Genomic DNA, 21,121 nt, shown 5'->3' on the forward strand with positions numbered 1-21,121 from the left:
GCGATGTATCATACATAGAAATGTCATGAATAATGTTGGATATGTAATCAGTAAGAGTTTTCTTGCAGTAAAATTGTTTTAAAATATTATTAAAAAAAATAGAGACTCAACTCTTCACAGTATTTTATATGGTTACCTTAATCCCAATAGGACACATGTGTCCCATTTAAAAAGACCAGTGGACCCACTTCAAAAATTGCACTTATAGTTAATTATTGTTTTTACTTTAGCACAATATAGCTATTTATACTTATATTATTTTTTGGCCGATTAGAGCCCTCAATTATCTTAATTTTGGAAAAGAAAAAACTGGTATTGAAAGGGTTAAATTTGCGTACAAAGAAAAATCTTACTTCAGTCAATGCCTTATGTAAAAATTCTAGCGGACAGGTTTTGATGAATCGTCTAATTTTAGAATGTCATTTGAATATAGTAATTTTTTTTATAATGAAGAACAATTATCTTATTAACTCTTTAAGTCATCTTTTAAATGAAATGTTTTAACATATCTTTACAAAAACTATTAAATTAGCAGTTTGGAAGAGAAAACCTTTTACTCCATTTTAAGCAGCATTCATTTAATCACAGTACTATATGATTTTTCGTACAGTGTTCACTTAAGTATTTTCACTGGTCCGACTTACAATGCGTAAGTCACCGAAAGCAAAAATCAAAAATGTACATAATTCATATAACGTGAATATCAACATGCATGTTTAAAAAATTGTTTTTTAATGAGGTTCCTTAAATTACATGATTATACCATGAGGTAAATCGAATGTGTGCTTAGAAGCATTTCTTCTGGACAGATTGATTTTCATCTTTTGAGGTGCCCCATTTCATCCAAAGCACAAGGTGTTATTTCAATGTGTGTATGAACACAAAAGATAGCGAAATTAGAATCTTGGATAAAAAAGTTAGTTTTTTTAATTCTAAAAGTCTTCCGAGAAAATCAACAATTTTTTAAAAAAAATTCTCTTAAATAAACTATTTAGCATTAAAAATTAATTTCTATCGGGCAAGAATGTTTTGTTCTATCTGATTGCGCATTGATATTTTTCTATAATAATTAGAAACAATACGTCAAGCAAATCACTCGAAACGACACAAAATCCAAAAATTTTCTTCTTCACATTTAAAATTTTGGCTTTGAGGAACGTCGAGTATCCTTACAATAACTTGTGTACCAAATATCGTGACTTTACATGCGATAAATTTCTTTATAAATATAATTTCAGTAAAAAAAAAAAAAAACCCTTTCCTTTTATAAGTAAAGATAATTAGAAAACTATATATATAGATAAATTTCTTTATAATGATAATTTCAGTAAAAATATTTGATAAATAAAAATAATCAGCAGATTATATTATATGAATATATAGCAGCCCTCTAGCATTCATTTATTGAATCACGTTTTTTTCATATGCATTGACATCACGCATTCTAGGTATTTTAAAAGACATACACTTATTGAGACTAAAACCCTGCAAGATAGAATAAATTCTCACAAATTCATTGCGAACAAATATTAAATCTATTGAATGAAAAAAAAAAGACGATAAAAAACTGAATTCATTAAAAAATAATTAAATATAAAACGACAAAAAAATTTCTTGCTATAATAGAAAGCGATAAGAATTTCCTAACGATTGGTGAAAGAAAATTAAATAAATAAAAAAAAAGTCGCTAAAAAAAACGGGAGTGATCTACTCAAAATATTCACGCATACTCTGTAATAAAGAGTTATCCCCCTCCTTCCCCTTCCTGCATGAAATTATGAATTTTGGGTGAACGAAAACAGTTACAAATATCGATCTTCGGCATGAATTTAGCAATTTTATTGAATCTATCTCGTGAACCTTGGCGATTTATTTGGTAATTCATTTCTGGCATTGAGCAGTAGGTGCCCGAAAAACGATGCGTTATTTTCTACTGACTGAAACCATAATTTGATAAAAAAAATCGCATAGCAAATTTCGTATATTTATTTAAAACGTTGCGTTATCGCGTTTACATGCTTGTGAAAGTACAAAACAGCAGAAAGCCAACCGTTTGACGGATTTAGTTCCAAATTTGATAGGTTATCTACACTTTAGATATTACATTTGTGTCCCAAACTTCTTCCATCTTATTCTAAGCCTTTTCAAGTTATCTTGTTAGTTTATATTCGGACATCGAGACAGACTTTTTCAAAATGGATTTCGCTCAAAATGTGATTGAAATTTACAATTTTGTTATCAATCCCGTACACCAAATATGATCAGTCTAACTGAAAGCGTTGTTTGAATTATCTTTGTCACAGGCAGACAGACAGACGTAATGCCAAAAATGTGGCCTTTGGGCTATAAAAGATCTAAAACGTGGTGATTTTCAAAATCCCGAATTCAAATTTTTTTGCCGATTACAGTATTTTCTGTATATTTCGTATACGAGAAAATAAACATTGGCTAAAATTCTAACTTATTTTTTTTCGCAGTGGCAATATATATCGTAAAACATTTTGCGCCTGTGAAAATGGGAAAGAGATAAAATCGGTACAGAAACAATATATATTGTTTGAGTGTTTTCATCTGGGTGAAAATACAAAGTTATATAAAATTACTTCAATTATATAAAAATATAATATTTCAGACCGAAGATAAGATTAAATTCAGTTCAAAATCTAAAAAAAAGATGAAAAAAAACCCCATTTTATCATAGTTTGTAAATAAATCAGACTACAATACAAAACAATAAAAATATATCGTATAACTAAAGTTTGTAGTATGGATATTTTAAAGATAAAACATAGCAATAACTCTCATAAGTAAATTAAAAACAGCCAAACAAATTTGACTATCCCAGATAATTTTGAAAATTTTCAGTGTGCCTTTAGCCATTTCACTCTGTAATTTGGTTATTCTTCTATCCCCTAATTTTTAAGGACTCTATTTAACTAGGTCATCTGCTCTGTTTTATGTAAAAAAAATTCCTTTCGACAAAAATCTGTTCCTTGCTTCTGAAAGAACGACGCCTGAACGCAAAACCTTCATAGTTTTCTTAGAAAGGCCCCAATCTAAGAAGCCATGTTGGAACGCTTTAGTTCCTATCAGCACATTTACACAACACATATCAATAAAAGAACATATAAGGAATCACATCCTAATATCTTTTTTATGAAATGAAATTTAATGAGATTTATATTAATAAAATCTTACCTTCAAGAAAATGTGCATAACTGGGCAGTAAAACGGGAAAGTGTTAGTTAAAAAAAGAGTCATAAAATGGAACATTCGAAAAGTTTCTAAATTTTTTAACTATCTTATCTTCCATCTTGATAAAGGTCGCAAAAGGAATGTTAATCGAAAGAGGTTTCACATAGTAAATATTCTACTACTACTGATATAAAATAAAACAAAACAGCCACTTAGCATTTTTTTAGGTATGTATACGAAACTGAAACAGATTCTCTTTTTAAAACTTAATATGATATCAATGGATTATTCCTTTATGCTGAATTTTTTGAATAATATTTAATCATTTTAAATATTCCATTAAGTTTTGAGATAATTTATTCAGAAATTCAGAATAAAGTTTTCTTTTTGAAAATTCCTTATTCTGGAATTTTTAACAGTAAATCATTAAAAATATTGTTAATAATGAGTTTGCTTAAATTCGATAATAGTGAAGGCAATTTCTTTATGAAAATGTAATGTCCATTTATTTATTTGCACTTTATAAATACAAATCCACAGCCCTTGACAAAATTCAGACGAAATTTTTCACACGTCCTCTATAGCATCCAAAAGGATTAACTGGGCTATTAAAAAGTTTCTAAACTCGCCAAGGAGTTAAAAAAAAAAAAAAAAAAAAAAGGGTTTTAGTCATAACTTCTGAACAAATCGTCGTGCAAGCATTATTTTTCCACCATATTGAAAATTTAAAAAAAGTAACTTTATAGTAACATCAATTTCAATATCGTATAATTTTTCTCAGATTTTAATCAATTTCTCAATGTTAATTTAAGTATAAATTTTATCAGTTTCATTTTTTTGCATGACTTACATGTGCTTTGTTTTTCATTTACATACAAATCGAATAAATAAATTCAGGCGTCGCTGCGGGTGCAACGGCTAGTGCACTACGTATTTTGCATTGATTAAATCTCTATATTTTTTAAAAGCTGAAATTATTTTTAAAACGTTCATTAAATCTGTTATTGGACAGGCAAGGCATACATTTTGATTACTTATATAAACTCCCCGTTTTAAAGCAATACTAAGGCTATTTTGGCACGAACCTCGTAATTTTGAACCGCGGTCAGATGACAAGGACGAGCTGGGACCCCCTCTCCAAATTTCCACCATCACACCAGCGGGAGGACGTTTGACCCCGACGGATTAAGCGTGCACCAGACCCGTTTCCCCCACTGCTCTTCGGTGGAATCGGGTCTCCGGTTCCGAAGCCGAGACCTTACCACCAGGCCAACCTTGCGATTTTTAAAAAATGATGGGTTAAATATTATTTTCTGTTGGGTACCGAGTCATGTCGGCATCTTGGGGAATGAGAAGGCGGACTTGGCCGCAAAATCTGCAACGAACTTCTTAAGCATGGGAATTCCCTTCTGCGACATTAAAAGGTCCATCTATCACCACATCTGTTCAAACTGGCAAATGTCATGGGATCTGCAGATCCAAAATAAACTACATTTTATAAAAACGGACGTTGTTTCTTGGCCTGTTCATCCTATATGTGAGATGGATGTTAAATTGACTCGTCTCCGTATAGGGCATACGCGCTTCACCCACAAACATCTCATTTTCGGGGAAAATGCGCCTATGTGCAACAGCTGCCATGTTAATTTTACTGTTCACCATATCTTAATTGAATGTCCTGCTTTTAATTCGTATCGTGCTCGTTTTTTTAACTCGTCTTCAACATTACAAGACTTGGTGGGTGAAAAATACCACCCAAATATTTTTAAATTCTTACGAGCTATTGGCATTTTTACTTGTATATAATTTTTCTATTATTCTATTTGTGTTGAACATTTTTGTGTTCTTGTTCGTTCTTCTTTGTTTCACATTTTCATGTTTTTAAATGTTCAGATACCAAGATAACTTTTTAAATTATGCAATTTTATCTTTGCACTCTTTTTTAAAACACTCATTTGTTGGTTCAGTATATCTTTTATAATTTTACCATTTGATTGGCGCAGTATGGCCAAATGTGGCTTTTGCGCCAATAAACCTCACAAACCAACCAACCAACCAACCAGGCCACCGCGACTCTCAGGTATACATTTTGAAATAAAATCCTAAGAAATGATCAATCAAAGATCCGCAAAAAATCCTACTTCTGATTTTTTCGTTTTCCAGAATAACGACTTTTCTACTTCTAAGAAACAATCATTTTAAGCCCTAAGATGCCTTTCGTCGTCTTTCTTCTCGCTTTGACGGGACTTCTAAGTAAAAAAAGTTTACTTTTAAATCAATTCAATTTCAAAAAGGAAAAAAAAAAAAATGGGATTGCATTTGTAAGAAAAAAGTGGAGAACAGAACTGACCTCGCTGAGAATGAATTTGCCAACGCTTGAAAACGGATGTGAGTACTCGCTGCAAGGAATTCACTTTTTATTTGTTTATGATCATTACAGAAGTCGGAAGCATTAAATTGTGAATATCTCAAAGTATATATAAAAAAAGACATTCACTTATATAGTGATGATTTACGGCTTCAAAGATAGCTGCAATATATTCTTTTACGCCTGTGTGCTGAACGTTTTCCACCCTGCATGTGCGAGTAAACAAGATGTGAAATTTTAAACTTCGATTACCATGATGCAGATGGACTCAAACAACAGTAACTGTTTACTTTCACCGTTTACAGGAATACAGTGTTGAAAAAGAAATTCCTTTGCAAACATTGAAAAAATTCGGCTCATTGAAATTGCAAGCAACTGCTTAATAGTTGAATAAATAAGATAACAAGAAAAAAATGTTTTTTTTTTTTTTTTTTTTTTTTTTTTTTTTTCCACAACCTACAAGAACACCATAGTCACACTGAAAAGTCTTAAAAATGGACAAATACTTTTGAAAAATTCTTAAGAAATCTTAATGCTTCTTGAGAAATTTTCGACTTTTCTTTCTTCTGTTCAAGAAACGTCTGAATCCCGCTTGACTTACATGTTCGTTTGAAGTCCAGAAGTCCAATGCCATTGGATTTTTTCTCAACCCCAGTGTTAATCAGGATTTCGGAAGTTTAGTTGAAGAGCGTTTTAAATCTGATTTTAGATTTAGTCGCTTAGATGAAGGCTTAGTATTAAGTTGGAAAAGGGTTGACTAGTTTCGAAGTTGTAGTGAGAGGCTTTAAAATTTTTTTTTTCAATTTAGGCTTATGGAATTGAGATAGTTTGAGAGGCACAGACTATTCTTTAATCGTATATGAATCTGAATCTGCATGTTTTCTTTCACTGTGGACGTAGAATGCTTGGTGATTAATAACCGAGTTTGGAGAACTCTTGCTTTGGTTGGCGAAGTTTCCAGACAACTTCTGATTGTAATTCTTCATTTCAGCTATATTTACGTCAATATATATGATTTTGTTATTCATATAACAAAGGATTTTCGTCAAGATATGAAAAGTTTTATTCTGTAGAATTTGGATTTATGAATTTTACGAAGATCACTCAAATTGCCTTTAAGAGAAGAAAAATACCTATGTCTCTTCATCAAAACTGAAATCAAGTCTCGACATAACCCTATAACAAAAAAAATTTCCGATAAGATAGAAATCACATGAGATCTAATGGCAGAAGAAAAATTATCCATAAAAATATTCATTAAAATTTTAATGAAGGGGGAAAAACTTGCAATACTTTTCTTTCCTTGTAATTTTTTTTTACTTCCGAATTATGGCGCATTGTTTAATTAGTGAAGATAATCGAGTAGCCATTTTGAACTTCTTCCCATAGGTCGAATGGGCTCAAAATTTGACTCGCATCTACATTTTAATGTGAAAACCACATATTTCATTCAATTCGATGCCATATTTCATTCATTTAATTCGCTGTGTTTTTGAGTTACCCGTTCACCCGTTTGAGTTACCCGTATGCAAGTAAACAGGCAAACAGATGGTATAGATGGATTTGTCCAAAAATCTGATGCGCATTTAAAATTTCGATGATAAACCGCATACTAATTTTTATCCATTTAGTTCTTTTTAGTTATTTTATCCATTTAGTTCTTTTTTACTTTGTCGTGTTCATGCCCAATGAGACGGGCAGACAGGTAAACTTTCCAACAACAAAAGATTTGGAGTTTAGGATGAAAAAGGGACCAAATATCGGATTTTAAATTTCTGGGTTATTTCATTTCAGATTTATCTTGTTACAGACGGTCATAATTCCAAAAAAGGTTGTTTTTTGGGATACAACTGGATACAACTGATATGCTGGATATTTTCCAGCATAAATAATAAAAATCTGGAGGTCGAATTTTAATGACATTCCCTTTTTATTTTCCCGTATACGAAATATAGAGGAAATATTGTAATTTTCAAAAAAAATCGGATTCGAATTTTCAGTACAAATCCGAATCTCCACATTTCAGACATTTCTGAGTTCGAAAAAATGATGTCTTTGGTGTCATGTCTGACTGTGAACACGATCTACTCAGAAACGCTTTGAACTAGATGGCTGAAATTTAATATATGAATTATGATCAAATTTAGATTTCTATCAAATTTTGAACGAAATCCAATCATAGGAAATGTATCTGCCTGGCTGTTCGAGTAAATGAAATAACCACAAAACGCAAAGATCTATACAGATAAAATTTGATACACAGGTTTGCATTTGAAAGATAGATACTTATCAAATTTGAAATCATATCCCTGTAATGAGTGATCCTCCGTTGGTCTGTACTTCCACATGCATGTAATCTCGATAACTGATAAACGTAATGAATCAAATCAATAAAATTCGGTAAGTTGTGATTACAGCTATGGTTTCGTACACATTTTGGTGTCCATCTGCCGGTAAAAATGCGACTAAAAATATATATCATCGCGATGGAATCTGTTTAACTATGCAAAAGAATGAATGAGTAAGGTTAGATTCATTCTAAACGTATAGTTTTGGAACTATCGTTCACCAATACCTTACATGATATTCGCAGCATATACCCAACGTCTGGAATTTTATGACTGAAAAGAGATAAGATCTTTATTGGAGAGTACCCAAGAAAGTTTTGGAGAGACCTCTCCCGTTGGTTACACTTCATGTTCGAAAAAGCAAAAAACTATAAGAGAAAAAAATCTATGAAACGGACACCAGATGGCAGATACTGACTCAGTATTAAGGGTTCTCTGCGATGTTTCAATTTGTTTGATGAAAAAGAAGAAAAAGACGAGTAAAATAGTTGTGGTTTTGTTTAACCTTGTTTTTATTCAGACGTAGACATAAAAACACTGGATGACATCCTTTCTAAAAGTGTTGCACTTTTTTAAAGCCAAAACGCATTTTGACTTCTATGCAACTTCTACATCCTTACATTTATTTATAGTTTTGAATTTAGCTAAGAAAATTGGGATTAACAACTGAATATAATCTTATTCTTTTTGAGAAAAGGTCTAACTATGCAAGGAAAAACTTATTTTATATTGCTAAGAGCATACAACTTCATAGATAAGCGGCAAATGTTTCAAAACATTGTGTAAAAGTGGGAGGTCACTTTCTACCATTCAATTGCATAATATATTTTCAATATTGTTCAAATATGCACATGACATGTTAAAGAGATTGCGAAGCTATCACAACGAAAAGATTTAAAATTTTTGAGTTATGCCTTTTGTGCAATAAACACATACAATTCAAAACCAGTGGGTGTGACCTCCCCCAAACTTTAACGCATACTCTCTAATAAACGCCAGCATGTCATTAGCAGACAATAGTTACGAAATATTACTCTAACAGGATTCGAAAATCGAATTTGTGTTTGGCACATTTTTCTCAACGGATTGAAACAAAAATTTGACACAAAACTACATTTGGAGTCGCAACATCCCATATTAAATCTCATATTATATTTACCTGTCTATGCGCATTTGCGCTATCGCGTTTTATATGCTTCTGAAAAAACAGACCTACAGACATTCTACCCTTTGTTGGATTCGGCTCAAAATTTGACAGGTACCTACACTATAGATGTTAAGTCTGTGCACCGAATTTTACCCATCTAGCTCTCTTCGTTTTGTAGCTATCGTGTTAACTGATACCCGAACAGACGGACTTCCTCTGGACGTGTTTTGCTCGGAATTCGACAGTAATCTACAATTTTGTTGTAAACACCTCATTTCATCCATCTAGCTCAAAGCATTTTTGAGTTATTTTTGTCACAGACAGACAAACACAATGTCAACAATATGTTCTTCGAACTCAGGGAAGTCTAAAACATCGAGATTCGTCAAGATCTCGAGTCTGAATTTTTTGATGAAAGCAATACTTTCTCTAAACTTCGCATACGAGAGAATAAATGCCTTTGTTCTTAAATGGTGTCTTGAAGAATTAAAAAGTATTAGCTAAGATATTTAATATCTTGTAGGCAATACTGATAAACCGATCATTGTTTAATACCATTAGTCTAGGAAAAGGGAAAAAGATATCTCTTATGACTCTGAACTCATTTTGAAATACGATTCTGTTGTAATTTCTTATGGCATTTGCCACTGACAAGCCCGCTGTTACGAAGACAGCAATTTTAAGCCGGAGGAGGAGCGTCTCTTGTTTTTATAGTAGCGCCAACTAGGGCCAAGAGTACAACTTTGCTACTCGCACATCACTCATTCGCTTGCACAACCCCTTTTTACAGGAGGGCACATTCACAGATAGAACAATCATGCCCAAACCGGGACTCGAACCCGGGACACCCAGATCACGGGGAAGACGCGCTACCCCTATGCCAGGACGCCGGCGAAATACGATTCTTTCTCTATTAAATGGTTATTAGAAATGCTTTATATTCATGCGTTTGTATTGCCTCTTTATCATTATTGGGACTTATCTTCATCGTGATGTCAGCATGTCTTTCGGAGAGAAAATAATCCTTTTGCCAGAAAGAAGTGTGATGCAGTTTCATCTTTTACAGATGGCGTATGGGGTGCATGTTAAGCCCCTGTTAATTAACACCGAGGTTTTTCCGAAATATCACCCATGGCTTGAATTCACTAAACCTAGACAATACTTTTCACTGCACGAAATTCGAAATATTAAATCTGTAAAAACAATGCATTGCCTCATTTTCTTGTGGTTTTATATTTTCAAAGTGGAATTCCCTTTGTAAAAATGGGATTTCCATATTCATTCAAGAAACGCAATAATAGAGAGCCGAATGAAAACCTCCCATTAAATTAATTACTCCTCCAGCACAAAGATAATTTAATGAACTTTTCTACTTTTCTTCCTAAATAATTAAACATTCAAAACCGGTTTTCCTCAATTTTAAGTGAAAAAGAACCGGCGCCTCGAATCCGACCGAATCGTAGTTATAGTATTAAAAACAGCATAGTTATGGAAAATAAGTATGTTTGATAATATTTGTAATTTCTATAATATTTCGGTAAATGGACACGCGAAAAATCGGCAGATGTGATGCTATATGCAGAGTGCAAAAATCGTTTAAAATTCTCTGAAAATTGGATTTAAAATGACTTGTTTTAGCAGTTATTTCATGATCTATTGGATGCTCATTAAGAAAGATTTTCCGAAATTTTAATTAGATTTTTTATTAACAATTAATCGAAATATGAACATATCTCTTCTATTCAGTAATCAGAACATCTTCTAACATATTCAGTAATCGCACAATATTTTTTATGCAATTTTGAAATTCAAAATCAAATTTTTCGCTGGCATCCATTTTATTTCGGTACAATCTTTTTTTCAATTTTAATAATTTTTCAAAATATTTTTGAATATATTTTACAAAAAAAATTGTCATTGTTTTAGGGGCGTTATTCTCATCTGATATTCGGAGCATCTAGTATATAATTAGATGACACCTTCTTTGATATCTCTTAATTGCAATGGAAGAGGGTTAGGAATAATTAGATGGTAGGTGTGACTTACAGGCGAGTCATATGGCAGTCAACGATTTAATACTTACGAGCATTGTGATAATATTAAAAGCTGTTTTTTTGCATATATTCTTGCTATTGCATAATCAGGAGTAAATTTTATAAATAAGATAAAGACGGATTAGCCAAATGTATAGCATTACTGTGCTAGATATACTTCAGATTAAGAACTCGAATCGCAATTAAAATTTTAAATACATTTTTTACTTCATTATCTATTGATATTTAAATATACAGAATGCTAAAATATATCCGTTTCGTTAAAATATATTTGTTATAACGAATGTATAAATTTGTTATGTTTATTTGGCAGGAGTGGCGCAGAGCTTTCCCGGTCACCAACCGCAACTCGATCTGCCGCTGCTGAAGAAAGTGTACGACAGCTACGAGACCACGTCTCGGGTGGCTTTTCAGGATCCACAAGTGGTCACAACAAGGAAGCCACAAATCCATTGCAGTTTCTGCAGGCTGAAAGCTGGCAGAGCGTAAAAATGCTTAGCTATTATCATGCACATAATCAAAAATTAGCAATTATAAACATTTACCCACAAAGAATGCATGACCTTTTCTTTTTTCTGGATTTCCTGTTTTATTACTGAAAAGATGCCTGCCTTATTACTACTGGGTCGTTTGGAATATTGTTTGCATAACTTGATATCCATAGTTTTTTCAGCAAAGTAAACTTCAAATTGAGACAGAAACACTCATAGTAATTTGTACAAATCACAAACGCTTCAAATATTTATAAATCATAAATAATTTATGGCAGAAAATTAAAATTAAACCAAAATCAATAATGGTACAGTAGATTTTTTCTAGCAGTGGAGAAAGGCAGAAAGAGAAAAAATTTGGGGACAATTTTGAATAAAAATTAAGCAACAATAATTTTTTCTCCTTGATTTGATATAGTAAAGAGCGTCGTAATAATATAGATTTTTTTCAACTAATAAAAGACACTTTTTTTTAACTCTAAACCTACCGGCATTTCATCGATACATTAGAACTGCCTGAAAACGGTAATTTGACCGCTCACGGTAGGTTTAGTATTGAAAACGTTGTCTGTGAGTAAGAAGTTTAGATGATGTACTCTTAAGAAAAAAATACGGTCTAAACAGGTTTCGATTTCTATTGGTGCTGAGCAAGAGTTCACGGGCTTAGAAATATAATTCTAAAACTTTTTAAATTAGAAAATACGATTCACGTGCAAAAAACTTTACAACAATACAATTCAAAATGAAGAATAAGAATTGAGGAAGGAAAAAGTAATTTAACTTCTCATAGAGTGGGATATGGCTACCGCGGATTATTAGAGTGCATGATCAACCTCTCCTCTGCGAAAAGTGGACAAGCTTCTCTCATTGGAAAATATTTGTCTGTCAGTACCTTCATCAGTTGGCAAGCGTCTTCTGGACCTTGTGCATGATCAGCAAAATATCTGGCATATCCTCAAATATCCTCGAGAGCTTCAACATATCTGCAAAATGTGCGGTCAGTCCATCTGTCAAATATCTATTCTTGAAAGCAATTCTTTCATTCATTAAAAAAAAAAAAAAAAAAAAAAAAAACATTTCCTGAAAAAATAAGTAGGCAGAAACATTACATCGATTTAAATAGCGCTCAAGAATTCTTCTATTCAAGCTGTTGTAAATCTGCAGTTCCTACGTGGACCGCAACAATTTCGCGCTTCTTCACATTTTCGCGCTTATGTTAAAAGTAAATTATTATTATTATTCAATCCATTAAATAATTTTATGAATTTTTAAAGATATGCTTTCGGGGTCATTAATTGTTTTTGCATAACTATTTGATAAAGTTTATAAAATACCAAACCAACATTAAATTTTTTTATTCGCGCATATTATGCAAATTTTGATTTGCATAAATAATAATCTCGATAATAATATTTGCGATTATTTATACAAATTTCGCACAATTGATTCTAGACAAACAACTCGTCTTCTTAGATGGTAAACGCTATTAATAATGCCAGTTGTATTTTAGTTTCTAAATTAAAAAATAAAATTACTGTGAAATGTTTTTAAAAAGTGACGAACTAATAGAATCAAGAATTCAACAATTTCCCAGAATTTTCCAGTAGGAGGATAATATACTTATATTTAATACCCATACTTGTTAATACGCTTAACAATGACTGGCAAATTAAGCTTATTACCAATAAAGAAGATATTGAAAATTCTATTATATAAAAAATATTAAACAAGTCAAGTAAATATTAAAAAAAGTACAGTGATTTAACATTTCAAATTTCATTCAGATAATCGTTTTGACTAAGTCAAACAAAATAAGCGAAGATGGAGTTTAGCAGTTTTTATACATCGGGGGAGGGAATGCTACAGATTCAGTCTCCAAAAGGATACAATTTTTGTCAGAACTAAACTATTCTTACATTTTTTTAAACAAAATTTGCTAATGAATAGCATTTGAAATCGAAATCTATGAAAATTGAGTAATGTTGAGTGAATTTCGATTCATTCAAATGGAATAGAAAATGAAGCACTCATTCTGCAGAAATTCAAGCTCTGAATATATATATATAATAATAATAATAATAAAATTACTATGCATAACAAAATGTTATATATACACAACAGGAGAGCGAAAAGAGGGAGGGGGGGGGAACAAGATTTATGCCTGCCACAGAAGTGCGCACGCAAACTAGATAGTATTCCCATTCTTTTCTTTTCCTGGGGCTGCGGTGGCCTGGTGGCAAGGTCTCGGCTTCGGAACCAGAGGATTTCAGGTTTGAGACCCGACTCCCCCGAAGAACCGCCCTGTAAACGGGTCTGGTGCCCATTAAAACCGTCGGGGCCAAACGTCCTCCCGTTGGTGTAGTGTGGAAATTTGGCGAGGAGGGATGCCAGCCCAGGAGTCGTCTTCGTCATCTGACCGCGGTTAAAAATTTCGAGGTCCGTCCCAGAATAGCCCTAGTATTGCTTTAAAAAGGGATGTTAACAAAATCAAGAACTTTTCTTTCCTTGTTTTTTCTCTGCCCAATTTATTCTTCTCTTCTTAGTTTTATTTTGTTTCTTCATTTCCATCATTTCAACATTTGATGGACTTTATATAAATAGCTTAATTATGTCTTTATTTTATTTTATACAAATGAATTATTCAGATAAAAAAAACTTATCTTAAAAAAAGATAAATATATTTTTGAGATACTTTTACGGAATAAGGGGATGAAATACATGTTCGGCAAGTTTCATTTCTCAGTTGGCTAATTATTATTGCAAATGATATTTGATCTAAAATGTAGTTTATAAGAATCATAAATATTGCCTCTAATTTGGATTGGGCAAAAATATTTTTCTTTCCAAATGGAAATAATTTATCAACATCTTAAACAACAATGTGTAGAAACTATATCCTACATCTTCTTTTCTTGATTATTAAACAAATGAAGGAAAGTATGCAACTAGGTTTCGGGTGTTCGTTTTTTTAAAACGTTCTTTAATATTATGAATTTTTGCATACAAAGATTGAAAAAACATCTATGAAACTAATACCAATTAAATGACAAAAGAATTATTAATTGGAAAAAAAATTAAATAATTACTTGCTTTATCCCTTTTTTGGCTAAAAAGAGAATAAAGCAAAATTCTTTTAGTTTAGAAGTTTATCAAATGATTTGTTGAAATTTTGCAGATGGCTTATGAATTATACTACTTAGTTTGAGCTACAAAATAAACTTTATTTTTCAATATTTGGATTCAACTGATAAATAACGTGAAATTTTCAATTATTTCGCATTACGAAACATTAAAAGAAGTACAGAATATTTTTAAATGAACAGAAGACATTCTCGAATTAGGAAACTGCAGAACATATTGGGTAATTATAGTACCAAATTTGTTACATTAGATTTTAATTTATGAGATTTTTAGTAAGAAAATACTATCAAAGATTAGAATTTGAGAAAATAGCATTCAAAGATGTAAAATGGCATTAAAACATATATAATGAAAATATAAAAATCAATCGATCAATATACTCAAATACAAGAACGTATATAGTGCATATATAACAATCAACATAACTTCCCAAAAAAATGAATTGGGAAACAGAATTCAAGCTTTTTTTTTTTTTTTTTTTAAGGAAAACTACTCAAACTTTAAGAATAATTAACCTCTTGACCTACGAATTTACTTAACTAATTAGATGATATATCCTATTTAGGACATTTACTATTATTTTCATTCCTATAATGATGTAATGGCATTTGAAGCAAAAATGCGCTTTTAAGTGATTTTTTCCATTTTAACCCTTTCTAAGGTCGTGGGAAGTATGCTTCCCACCAAATTTATCGATCTTTGTATGAAATTATGTAGGTTGGCATAAGTTCTGACAAATTTTTTTAGAAAGGCAGAAACTTAGATGCTTCAGTTCTTTATCTCACACAAAATGATGTGTCTTGGTTTATCACTTAATTATTAATTAATCAAATTAAATTTATCTAATAAGCTAAATGAATCCCTTTTCTTATTCTAATTTCAAGAATAAAAATATTTTAACATAATATGACTAGAAAAAAATGGCCCTTTAAAGGGTTAAATTACTCAATACACTCTCTTAATTGCAGTTTTAAAATTAAACAATTAATAATTCGAGGGGTTACAAAATGCGAAGGGGTTAAAAAAAATTATATTTTCGCAAAAAATCGATTTTTCAACGTAAACACCTACCTTAATGAATTAGAAATTGGATCCCAACCTTTTCCCACGCATAAGTATGGTAAGTTAATCGATGCGCAGCTAGCATGAATACTCTGCAGCTCTTCTATTTGCTGCCCGTGTGTCTTTGCAGTTGCTACCTGAAACTTCGTCACAAAAAAAAAAGCAATATTTGGAAATTTTGAAATATTGCTTTTACAGAATAACGAACAGAGATGCTATGTACTGTATTAGAAAGCAGGAAATAATATTGAAATGCTATTAAATAAAAAAATTTTTTTTATAATGTTATAGAATAAAGCAGAATTACAGTTTTCAATTGATTCTGATTCTGTTAATAATAAAAAGTAATCGTATGAATAATAAATGCTAGTAAATAAAAAAATAATCTATAAAAGTAATATTTTAAGAAGAGATTCGTTTAAATATCCTGTAGTTGCCTGATAATGCATTCTCGATTTTCTATGCATCCGTATCTGTGTAAGTTAAACCTGTAAGAAACAGGTTATCCTTTGTGGTTAAATGGAAAGATTGCGTCGTAAGCCAACTGACAATCAAAACAATAAAATAACATACAGACACATAATGAAAATTGAGAATTCTACAGAAGAATTTATGCTTCTTTATAAAGCAGTTCGTTTTTTACTTGTTGGAAGAGATAAAGCCTTATGCTACAACTTTTAGAATTAACAACGCTGAAAAATAACAAATTTCAGTAACCTACATCAAAATCATTGGAGTCGATTCATATGACATTATAACTATGTTACGCCAACGCGTTTGCCATCAAACTATATATTGTTACGCTGCTTCATGTCGTCACATTTTTCGCCCATTTTTCTCCTACAAGAAACAGTTAAGCAACAGTTAATTGTTTCCAGAATTAAAAATAGACCAATTCACACTCACTGATACGCATCAAGTATGCCACACCATTTATTTTTGAAATTTATTGCGTTTTCAGGAGCAAGCCAACTGGAATTACATACCCAAGTTTAGTTTAGTTATGTTAACGTCCCTTTTGAAAGCAACACTAGGGCTATTTTGAGACGAACTCGTAAATTTGAACCGCGGTCAGATGACGAGAGCGACACTTGAACTGGCATGTATCCAATGTATAGAGTCACATGTCCAATTTTATCTTGTCAGTTCTTTATATTTTGTAGACATCACGTTCACTTGTATTCGAACAGCCGGACAGACAGACTTCCTTTGAACGCATTTTTAAAGTTATCGTGTTCACAGACAACCTCCTCGGAACTTTCTCAAATAATTCAATAAAGGTCTTATTCCCCACTTTCTACGTAAAATTTTGGACCTTAGATTGTAAAGTTTTCCCGTTCCCCTGCCATGATAATTGGCATTCCGGCCAGAGGTAACGTCACGTCTTTCCCCACACATCATTAAGTGCCTCCTGACCGCCATATGGGGATCCACTTCGCCAGTGGAGTGATTATGTCTGGCCAAATTGTTGTATCCAGATAAAGGACAACATCTGTGCATGTTTTTTCGTTTCAAAGAGATCCATCATATCTTCAAGGGAGAAGAACGTCAAAACATCCAGATGTTAAACATTTTTTTTCCCCCATTATGAAGAGACTCCTCACATTTTCGAGGAACAATCAGTCACCAGCAACCGTTGTCATTAAGTGTCGAAGTCAGGTGGACTTTAGCCGGTTGTATATAATTAACATGAATTCGGGAAGGGTCAGCTACAAAGACGGATCATGAACAGACATTCCTACGATCGACTGGAGACTATTGATCAAGCATTGTTGAGCAGCTATTGGGTGATAAGGAACTGAAGTTCACCAATGAAAAACTCAGAGACGGAGTTCTGGCAGAAATAAAATGCGGTATTTCTTGAGCGAAGAGAAGAGCAATGAGAGTCGTTTAAGGAGAAGTCGGAGAGACGTGAGTGTTCGAAGGTATTCCTGCTTTTGTGAGAAGCTCCATGTGATTCGGGTTTCAGTATTAAGACCCACCCGATAAAGATCGGTGGATTTCTGGAGCTGCCCCTGGAATAGCGTATGAGCTAACAGCCTGGTTAGCCTGGGTTTTTTTTGTGTGTGTGTGTATGCGCGCGTTCATTCTCCGAATTGATCGAGGAGCTATTTCATGATTAACTTTCAACTGTTGTGTGAATTTTGTAAATAATATTAACCTAGACGAGAACAAGTTGTTTTTGTGTACCTATATAAGGCTGTAAATAAAGGATTTGTTTGTTACGCAAGTCTCTTATTTGATCGGTCAGTATCAAGATATTACAAGACAAAGCCGCGAATGTCTCGCATGGCATAGGAGAATATTAGTTACAAAATACAGATCTTTGGAGGAATCTCGCATTTTTATTAAATCTATTGTATGGTCGCATCTATTTTAGATGCCTTTTTTTTTAGACCGATTGAGACCAGAATTTGACACGGAACTGTAGGTACAGTCACAAGACTATACATCGAATTTCCTTGATTTCAACCAATGCAGAAGTGCAGCACGTAGGCGGTCACTCCTTAGACAGATTTTATTTCAAATTTCATAAGAATGTCCTTTTTCAATGTTAAATATGCATAACATATTTTATCTATCTAGTTCTTAACATTTTGTTGTCATCAAGTTCGCTTATACTTGAGCAGCCAGGTAGGCAGACTTTCTTGGAATGGATTTAGTTCAAATGATATAATTCTACATTGGTCATAAGTCTCACCAAGCGATTTCGAATTATTATGTTCATAGATTGACTGTCGTAATGCCAAAATTTGTAAGTCTGAAAGTGGAGATTCGTCGAAGTTTCTAGATCCATTTCTTTTGATAATTACAATACTTTCTCTATACTGAATACACGCAGAAATGAAAATGACATAACTTCACATCATAAGATTTTTTTTTTCTTATACTTTTTTTGTACATGAAATTGGGAAGTCGAAAAATTCTAACTCGAGTTTTTATTCCAGTCTTGCTTTTAAACTTCCCCTAATTCAGGAGAGGAGGGGGAGGGGAGAACATTTTTGAAATAATGTCTTGTCTGTGAACACGATATCTTAAAAACGCTAGATACATAAAGTTTGTAAATTAGTTTCATTACCAAAATTGTATATAGGCACCAAATTTCGAACTGAATCCACTTAAGTGCTCACTGTTTGCCTATTCATAAGGCTATTTATGTGATTATAAGGATTTTAAGGGTGTGAATATTATAACCAGTGACGGATTTAACGGTCTTGAGTAGTGCACATTTTTTTTATATTATCAATTTTGTTATACATTTCATTGCTTTTTTTAACATGTTAATAATTTATTTTTCAATTATTTTTTTTTAATTAACTTTGTGAATATAAGTTTGTCTTATTTATTATCAAACTGCCCGGAATCCACTCAGTATTATTGAAACAAATGTTTTGGTTTTATAAATATTTTAATAACTAAGTGAAAATAACGACACAGGAAATTGACTAATTACACTTGATTACGTGTTCATTTTATCCTAATATTTAAATAGTCTTGTAAATTTTACGAATTTATTCATTTGGCACTAAGCGAAATAAGGTTCTTTATGCCGGCGTCCTGGCATAGGGGTAGCGCGTCTTCCCCGTGATCTGGGCGTCCCGGGTTAGAGTCCCGGTTTGGGCATGGTTGTTCTGTTGTTCTATCTGTGAGATGTGTGAATGTGCCCTCCTGTAAAAAGGGGTTGTGCAAGCGAATGAGTGATGCGTGAGCGGCAAAGTCGTACTCTTGGCCCTAGTTGGCGCTGCTATAAAAAATAAGAGACGTTCCCCCTCAGGCTTAAATCGCTGTCTTCGTAGCAGTGGGCTTGTCAGTGGCAAGTGCCATAAGAAACAAACAACAAACAAACAAACAACAAACAGGTTCTTTATTATGTTTGCTTATCCCCTTCGGCAAGTATCTGTCTAGTTAGCAATCTGTCAATGATGGATGTTTTCACCTCAAAATTGCCGCTCTAAATCAATTTTTTGAGATCAGCAGACTAAAGGGAAAAGGTCCAAATGCATACACGGCTGTCTTCAATATGCCACGATATAAAATGGAAGACTACGTTATAAAATCGATTTTTTTTTTGAAAAAAATAACAAATATTTTTTCGTTTTAGTATTCTTATTTTTTTGAACAATTTTTTTCATAAAACAGTTCGAATTTGTTTCTACATTTAATTATTGATATTCTTCATTTCATTTTTATTTATTGGCATTATTAAATACTATTTTCAAAATTCTATTAGAATTTATTTATTATAAATTTCATACATTAAAATTTAATGCATATATTATTTTTTTGATCAAACTTGGCATAATACTTTCTTAATATGTTTTGCAGTTCCTAATAAGAGAAGAAGCAGTTTGTTCGTTTTGAAATATTCTGTGTTTGTTTTAATACTTCACAATGTGAAAAAGAAAATTTAAAATTTTCGTTATTAATAAATCAAATTCCTATACTTTAATATTGTTATTGTAAAGAAATTAAATTAATAACGCTCATTTGTTATTTCAGGAACAAACTACTGTTTTTCTCAAGTTATTGGCAAGATTTTGAACAATTCATTTGCTAAACTTATAATAAACTAGACTTTTTGCTTCATATCTACTTTTAGCCTAAAAGCCCACATTCGTTTCCAATTATAAATAAAAATTGGTTTCTGAGATATTTTGGTTTTATAAATATTTTTTTTAAATTTTATTTAAAAATATAACTTTTTTACAACGTTTTTCCAAAAATTCCTCTCAAAAGTAATCATATATCTAAATATAAAAAGTGCTACGATGAAGTACGATGAAGATCCAGTACAATGAAACAATGAAAAATTGTGCATGAAATAACCATTTATTTTTATTTAAGAAAGTTTATTTCATTATTTTTACAAATTACTAATTAAAGTTATTTTATTGAAAGAGATATAATTGTAATTCATATTACTCTAATTCGTACATTCAGATTCAACCCATCATCCAAAACCTCTAATGACTTCAGATTAGCTCCTAGTTTTCCCGTTTACGCCAAGTACTCCCGGTAATTTTTTTTTTTTTTAAATTTTGGACACATTATCTATATTTTTCCAAATCCTCTCTTTTGATGATGTGTCTACGACTGCAGTGTTTTCACTAAATTCACTTTCACTAAGCACGTTTTCATCTTCCTAGAAATATTTCACTGTCATTAGTTTAAATATCAATATGAGGTAAATGTATGCTTATTTCTTCTGACTTTTCTGAATCCTTCCAATCACCTTGACCATCATAGTGTGCACTACTTTTATTCCCTACGGTGCTTATTTCACAGCTTTTTTTTCCTTTTGTAAGAACAGATGT

General features: G+C 32.0%; 1 protein-coding gene across 1 annotated transcript in view; it reads left to right on the forward strand.

Annotated features, from left to right (window-relative positions):
* LOC129985112 (cilia- and flagella-associated protein 68-like) overlaps nucleotides 1-11,667 on the forward strand; it is a 116,102-nt gene extending 104,435 nt beyond the window's left edge. Inside the window, exon 5 of the mRNA XM_056095023.1 lies at nucleotides 11,426-11,667. Within this exon, the coding sequence (XP_055950998.1) occupies nucleotides 11,426-11,601 (176 nt within the window). The 3' untranslated portion in view covers nucleotides 11,602-11,667. The remainder of the gene's footprint in view (nucleotides 1-11,425) is intronic.
* The last annotated feature ends 9,454 nt before the right edge of the window (nucleotides 11,668-21,121 follow it).

This window comes from Argiope bruennichi, chromosome 9 (assembly GCF_947563725.1).
Source record: "Argiope bruennichi chromosome 9, qqArgBrue1.1, whole genome shotgun sequence".
NCBI classification, from domain to species: Eukaryota; Metazoa; Arthropoda; class Arachnida; order Araneae; family Araneidae; genus Argiope; species Argiope bruennichi.